Source organism: Trichechus manatus, unplaced genomic scaffold, assembly GCF_000243295.1.
Source record: "Trichechus manatus latirostris isolate Lorelei unplaced genomic scaffold, TriManLat1.0 scaffold00087, whole genome shotgun sequence".
In the NCBI taxonomy this organism is placed as follows: Eukaryota; Metazoa; Chordata; class Mammalia; order Sirenia; family Trichechidae; genus Trichechus; species Trichechus manatus.
This window is the reverse complement of record NW_004444023.1, coordinates 683,440-691,323: the sequence shown is the minus strand read 5'-3', so window position 1 is coordinate 691,323 and position 7,884 is coordinate 683,440. Positions and strand designations below refer to the sequence as shown.

General features: G+C 49.3%; 1 protein-coding gene across 1 annotated transcript in view; it reads right to left on the bottom strand.

Annotated features, from left to right (window-relative positions):
* MEIOSIN (meiosis initiator) overlaps positions 1-7,884 on the bottom strand; it is a 38,726-nt gene that overhangs the window by 10,142 nt on the left and 20,700 nt on the right. The window contains exons 4-5 of the mRNA XM_023736188.1: positions 3,196-3,304; positions 1,176-1,310 (exon numbers count right to left, since the gene is read on the bottom strand). Of these exons, the coding sequence (XP_023591956.1) occupies positions 1,176-1,310; positions 3,196-3,304 (244 nt within the window). The remainder of the gene's footprint in view (positions 1-1,175; positions 1,311-3,195; positions 3,305-7,884) is intronic.

Sequence of the window (7,884 nt, the reverse complement as noted above, 5' to 3'; positions counted from 1 at the left end):
TCACCCCAGAACTAAAACAATTTCCGAGGCCAACTCTTCAGACAGGGATTGGACTGGACTGTGGGACATAAAGTGATACTTGTGAAGAATGTGCCTCTTACACAAGTAGATATAAGAGAACAAAGGGGCGGCTTCTGTCCAGAGGTTAGAGGGGAAGGCAGAGAGAGTAAGGAGCTGGTTGAATGTTCATGGGAAATCAGGGGCGGAGGGGTGGAGTGTGCTGTTGCAGAACGGGGTGAGCAGTTGGGGTCTCATAACAATGTATGTTAAAAAAAAAAAATTCTGTATGGGAGACTAACTTGAAATGTACTCATGCCCAGGCTCTCCCTCGGACCCTCAAACCAGAATTTACAGATGTGAGGCACAGCACCAGTATTTTTTAAAGCACCCCAGAGGATTCAGCTGTGCAGCCAGGGTGGGACACCACTGACTAGGTCCAACTCCCATTTTAAAGACGTGGAAACGGACGCCCATAAAGGGTAAGGGACATGGAGCTAGTTACTAGTGAGGCTGGGACCACTAGGACTCCTGGCTCCCATGCTTGAACTTTTCCACCACCTCACGCTCCCTGATGTCCCAGCCCGCGGATGGATGACTACGTGAACATACAGACAATAAACAGCAGCTGCTATCCGCTGAGCGCTGACTGGATGCCAGGCATTGCTTAGGTGGTATATATACCAAAACCCTTAGGTGGTATATATACCAAAACCCAAACTAGCTGCCCTCAAGTAGACTGCAATGACTTGTGGTGACCCCATATATGCAGGGTAGAACTGTTCCATAGGGTTTTCAAGGCTGTCACCTTTCAGAAGCAGATTGCCAGGCTGTACTTCCAAGGCACCTTTGGGTAGGTTCAAATGAACCACCCTTCAGTGAGCAGTCGAGGGTTTTACCATTTGTGTCTCACAGGCTTTTACATAACTCTTAAGATAATCCTGGGGTAGGGACTACAAGGTCCAGATGAGGACGCTGAGGCTCAGGGAAGGAGGGTGACCTCCGACGCCTCAGAGCTAGTAAGTGGGGGAGCCAGGAGCTGAACCCAGGCATGTCTGATGCTCAGGCTTAGACAAGGGCTCAGAGTGGCTAATGAGGCCTCCCCAGGGTGGCGACACCAGTGGAGGGGAGCCCAGCTCCACTTTGGCTCCTGCTTTGCCGCAACTGACAGCATATACCTGACGTTCGGATCTGCTTCTTCTTCCGGGGCTTCCGGCAGGCTCCCCGGAGTCGGGTCTTTCGAGAGCACGGGCTGCTGCACGGGGTGGAGTGTCTCCGCCTCACTGGGCCCCCAGCGGGGTTCCAACTCAGCCCTGCACAAAGGTGGAGAAGGAGCAGGTCATCGTCCCTCAACCAGTCACACCTCCTGCTTTCCAGTTCTGGGGGCAGGCAGCCCCAGCGCCCAGGCCGGCCTTCCAGAGGTGGACACTGAGGTCTGGGAGGAGGCAGGGCCGGTCTCGGGTTGCACAGCCAGACAGCAGAGCTACCGAGCTCCAACTCTGGTTTCCTGAGTGGTATTCTGGGCTCTCTGCGGTGGGCCTTGGCCAAGAGGGAAACAGACTCACCACTTCCCGAATGCCTCACCATATTCCTCACCCCACACCAATCCCTCCGCCCACCTTCCCCAACACAGCAAGGCCACCACCGCCCACCCAGGGCTGCCCTGGGCCTCTCCCTCAGGCCTTTCAATTTGTCCTCATGAACTTCTCCCAAATTTGCCACTTCTGTCCGCGTTCTCAGCCACAGTGCTGGATCGGGCCTCTCTTGTCCACATCACCTCTAAGAGTATCCTTGCTCATCTCCCTGACTCGTTTCTTACTTACTAACCCACCCTCCACACTAGATGTCAGGAGATAAATCTGATCATGACTTCCCTTGGTTTAAAATCCTCCAGGAATTCTGATCATCCTCCTTATCACACCCAGGCTCCATCACTGATGCCCAAAGCCCTTCAAGATTTCATCCCTGCACTACTGTTGTTGGGTGCTGTGGAGTCGATTCTGACCCATAGTGACCCTACAGGATGGAGTAGAACTGCCCCATAGAGCTTCCTAGGCTGTAATCTTTATGGAAGCAGATTGCCAGGTCTTTTCTCCTACAGCGCTGCTGGGTGGGTTCAAACCTCCAACGTTTTGGTTAGCAGCCGGGCACTTAACCTTTTTGCCACCAGTGCTCCTTCCTGTAGTCCTGGTCCTGCTGAACCTCTCCAGCCTCATCTCCCACCACTCCGCTCATGTATGTATTTCACACAACAACAGCACCCAGCATACACAGTACTGGATGCTTGGTGTGTACAAGGCACTGTGTCACGCTCTCTGCATATATGAACTCACTCACTCCACAACAAACACAGAAGGGAAGTACTATTATTCTTTCTGTTTTGCAGATGCCGTGAGTAAAGCACAGAGAGGTCGAGGTTGCAGAGGTAACTGTCTGAGTCGGGATCTGGCTCCAGAACCTTCCCGTCGTCTCAAGGCTACCCTGCGTCTCTCCAATCACACCCAACTGACCTTCCCCAAATGTTCCATGCGTGTCTTCTCGTGCCTGCACGCTTTTGCTCAGATCGTTTCTTCTGCTTGGCAGGGTTTTTCCCTCTTCTCCTACCGCCCTTGAAGGATTGGACTGTGTCCCCCAAAAAAGATATGCTGAAGTTCTAACCCCTGTGCACTTGACCTTGTTTGGAAATAGAGTCTTTGAAGATGTTATCAGTAAACATGACCGGTGTCCTTATAAGAGAGGAGCAGAGACACACAGACGGAGAGAGACAGAAGACAGACATGTGACACGTGTGACACAATGGCAGAGACTGGAGTGATGCTGCAGCCACAAGCCAAGAAAGAAGCTGGGAGAGACAAGGAAGGATCTTCTCCTAGAAACTTCGGAGAGAGCCTGGCCTTGCTGATAACCTGAACTTGGACTCTGGCCTCCAGAACTGTGAGACAATACATTTCTGTCATCTTAGGCCACACTTTTTTAGCGCAGTCACAGGAAACCAATACACAGGCCTAGCCCCCGTGCCCCCCACGTCTTCTCACACGCGAGTTCCCACAGCACCTCGCACCTCCCTTTGACTTTGTTCCTCCGCCAGCCTGTGGGATCAGTAAGGGCCTGACTCGGCTAAGTCACGCTGTGTCCTGACAGCCAGGATGATGCGTGGCATGCAGCAGGCAGCAGGAGATGCTGACTGAGGCTACTTACCCCCGAGTCCACTTTCCCTGTTGGTGTAGAGCTTGAGCAAGGCCTTAGCCACATCGATGTTTCTCTGGAGGTACTGAATGTAGTGCAGGACATGCAGCAGAATCTCCTTCTGCCCCCAAAAGAAAGACAGGGTTGAGTACAAAAGCCAGGGCCCAAGACAACGTGAGGTAGCTGGGAACCAGAGACGGGAAGGGTCCAGGATCCCACTACTCCTCACCCCAACAATTCCTCAGTTGGCAGAGATGCCTCTGTTCTGCTGTTTAGTCCTCACCGTGGCCCCGTGGGAAGGCAGTTACCTAAACCAAAACCAAACCCGTTGCCGTCGAGTCGCTTCTGACTCATAGCAATAGAGTAGAACTGCCTGGTAGGGTTTCCAAAGCAGCCACATCTTTCTCCCCCTGACTGACTGGTGGGTTTGAACCTCCGACCTTTTGATTAGCAGCTGAGTGCTTAACCACTGTGCCACTAGGGCTCCTTAGACCTATTAATACTAAAAAAACCAAACCCACTGCCGTCGAGTCAATTCTGACTCATAGTGACCCTATCAGACAGAGTAGGACTGCCACATAGGGTTTCCAAGGCTGTAAATCTTTACTGAAGCAGACTGCCACATCTTTCGCCCATGGAGTGGCTGGTGGGTTCAAACCGCCAGCCTTTCAGTTAGCAGCGGGGCTCTTAACCACTGCGCCACCAGGGCTCCTTAGATGGTGGTTACAGGGGAGGAAACTGAGGCTCAGCGTGCTAAGGGACTTGCCTAAGGTACAGGGAGGAGGTGGCAGGGCTGGGACCTGCATCCAGGTCGGCCTGGCTCCTGCTCCCATTTTTCTGCACAAACTGTTTGGCTTCTCGCCTCAGCCCTTTGCTCACGCTGTGTTCTCTGTCTGGAAAGGCCTCCTTTTCTTCCACTAACTCTTGCACCTGGCTTCCCCTCCTCTCAGCCTCAGCACAGTGGTCTTCCCTTCTAGAATCCTTCCTGCCTCCCAAACTCTCTAGCCTAGGCTGGGTTGTTTGTCCCTCCTTGATACTCACAACACCCTGGGCCTATTCCCACCAAGGCGCTTGCCAGCCACACTGTTTTTACAATTGTCAGTTTACATGTCCTTCTCTCCCATTGACCTTGAACTACTTAAGGGTAGAGAGTGAAACTAATGGATTCCAAGTACATGGAATTGAGAGGTGGCTTAGCCTGAGACTGCCAAGCAACGGGCCTCTTTCACAGGACCCAGCACAATGCCATCAATCCCGCCGGCGTCATCCATACAACTACCACAAACCTACTGAGCACCCACTGAGGGCCAGCTACGTGGGGTGAACTACACATATATTTGTCTGCCTCCATGGAACTTACACTCTAATGAGGGCAACAAACCTTAATAAATTCAAATTCTGTAAGATTACTGACAGTGTGATAAGCACCAGGAATAAGAGTATAATAAAAAACCAAAAAACCAAACCCATTGCTATCAAGTCAATTCCAACTCATAGTAACCCTATAGGATAGAGTAGAACTGCCCCACAGGATTTCCAAGCAGAGGCTGGTGGATTCAAACTGCTGACCTTTTGGTTAGCAGTCAAACTCGTAACTACTGTGCCACCAGAGATCCAGAGTATAACAAAGGAGTCCTAAATTAGACTGGAGTGTCTGGAAAGGGCTCCCTGAAGAAGCAACGTTTAAGTTGAGACCTGAGGAATGAAAGGCATTGACGTGCAGATGAGGTAGGGGAAGACCAGTGTTACAGATTGAATTGCGTCCCCCTTAAAAAGATCTGTTAAAGTTCAAACCAACCCCTGTGCCTGTGCACGTGACCTTGTTTGGAAAAAGGTTCTTTGAAGATGTTATCAGTTAGGTTACCATGAGGTCATACTGAAGCAGGGTGGGTCCTGTTCCTATATGACTGGTGTCCTTGTAAGAGAGGAGAAGAGACAGAGGAAAGGTGCCATGTGGCACTGCAGAGGCAAGTCAAGGAATGCCTGGAGCTATAAGAAGCTAGGAGAGAGGCAAGGAATAGACTCTCCCTCAAAGTCTCAGAGGGAAGCGATATGGCTGACACCCTGATCTCGGCCTCCCAGCCTCCGGAACTAGGAGACAATACATTTCTGTCTCATAAGCCACCCAGTGTGTGGTGTTTTGTTATGACAGTCCTAGGAAATGAACACAACCAGTACGTATTTCTTTAACTGAACTGGATCCCTAAAATAATGATAAAATAGTTAGCAAAAGTCCCTGGGTGGCACTCGGCTGGTAACCAAAAGGTTGGTGGTTTGAACCCACCCAGAGGCACTGTGGAATAAACAGGCCTGGCAATATGCTTCCATCAAGATTAAAAAACAAAACAAAGCAAAAAATCAACCTCGTTGCCATTGAGTCGATTCTGCCTCATAGCGATGCTATAGATTACAGCCATAAAGATTATAGCCCAGAAAACCCCATGGAGCAGTTCTACTCTGTAACAGTGGGGTCTCCTACATCACAAATCAACAACAAAATACAGCTAGCAGTAATTTTCCAAACCTCCAAATCAGGAAACATGGTCTCATGAGGGGATGTATATGAAACCGTTCCATAAAATATGATACAGACAGTCAGAGACTTAATGTGAACCATGAGAGGAGGCTATAATCTTACTAAGGAATACATGTGACACAGCCAAGAGAACACTGGCTTTGAACAACCTGCATCCAATCTGCCACTTACTGGCTTTGTAACTGGAGCAAGTCATTTGACTTTGTTGAGCCTCTGTTTTCTCATCTGTGCAATGAGAATGAGGATACTACTTGACTCAGAGGAATATCAGTTAAAAAAACAAACAAACCGACCCATTGCCATCAAGTCAATTCCGACTCATGGAGACCCATGTATTACAGAGTAGAACTGCTCCGTAGGGTTTTCCCAGCTGTAATCTTTATGGAAGGAGATTGCCAGGCCTTTCTTCCATGGCACTGCTGGGAGGCATCAACAGTTGGAAGCATCAACCTTCAGATTAGCAGCTGAGTGCAAACTGTTTGAGCAAACCATTTGTGTAGGGACCCAGATTATCACTAGGACTCAATAAGTAAGTGTATATGAAATCACCCAGCCCAGAACTTGATACGTTAGCTGTCTAATACACAATTAGTCAGCGACTGAATGAGCCCACCTTCACCAGGCTCTCAGGGGATGAAATGAGAGATGTAGAACTAGACCATGGTTTCTCAGGAGCAGACAGCATCTTTTTAATTATTATCTCCAGTACCAGGCACTCACTGAACTGAAGGCTTTATAAAGTGTGGAAAAAAACCCAAAACCAAACCCACTGCCATCGAGTCAATTCCAACTCAAAGTGACTCTATAGGACAGAGCAGAACTGCCCCACAGAGTTTTCAAGAGCAGCTTGTGGATTCAAACTGCCAACCTTTTGGTTAGCAGCTGTAGTTCTGAACCACTAGGCCACCAGGGCTCCTTGTAAACTGTGAAGTAATATGTAAATGTTACTTATTAGTACGAGTGTCAAGGTTTTATGCAGAAAACAATCAGGCATCATCCCAGATTTCAAGACCCAAAAAACCCTAAAACCAATTGCCATTACCATCAAGTTGATTCCAACTCATAGTGACCTTATAGGACAGGGTACAATGGCCCCATAGGGTTTCCAAGGCTGTAATCTTTATGGAAGCAGACTGCCACATCTTTCTCCCATGGAGCTGTCCTACTCTGTAACACATGGGGTCTCCATAAGTCGCAACAGACCTCATGGCAGCAGGTTTGGTTTTGGCTTTCAATTTCCTGCACCTAAAAGCAAGTCTAACCATACACACCTCACAAGGCTTATGGTGAGGATTAAATGAGAAAAATGTATATGGAATGCTTAGCACGGAGGCTCTGACACCCAGAACTCTCCATCAGTGGGGCTCTCGTTGTTATTGTTATCTGCACTACAATGGGCCTGGGCACAGGGATAGAGAGATTTACCCATTAAGGTCCTTGTCCTCACATAACGCTCCATCTAAATGGGGTCGGTGACAAGGGAATAATCACAATGATACGCTGAGGGGTTTGATGGTCAGCCACCACCCGTCCGTGACTTTGTCACACTGTGGTGGCTTGCATGTTGCTGTGATGCTGGAAGCTATGCCAACAGTATTTCAAATACCAGCATGGTCACCTATGGTGGACAGGTTTCAACGGAGCTTCCAGACTAAGACAGAAGTGGAAGAAAGGCTTGGTGATCTACTCACAAAAATTAGCCAATGAAAACCGCACGGATCACAACAGAGTACTGTTTCATAGAGGGTATTTTGAGTGACTTCCGCTCTAGGGGGCTCATCTTCCAGCCCTCCGTGACTGCAATAACGGACTCAAGCATACTAACGATCGTGAACATGGTAGAGGACCCAACAATGTTTTGTTCTGTTGGACATGAGGCGGCCACAACTCAAGCCAACCTGATCGCAATTAACAACAACTGATAGAGAGAGAAGAAGCTATACGATCACATGGCAGGGGGGTACGTAACCAGCCAGGGTGGTGAGGGAGGATCCTTGAGTCTAAGCTGAACCCCAAGTCTCAAACATGGGGAAGCACTAGACTGAGTACGTCACACAGCCTGGGGCAGGTTGGGATGACGCACTTTGGGCAGTGACTGGTCAAGTGGGGGTGGTGTTATGGATTGAATTGTGTCCTCCAAAATATGTAAATCCTAACCTCTAAGC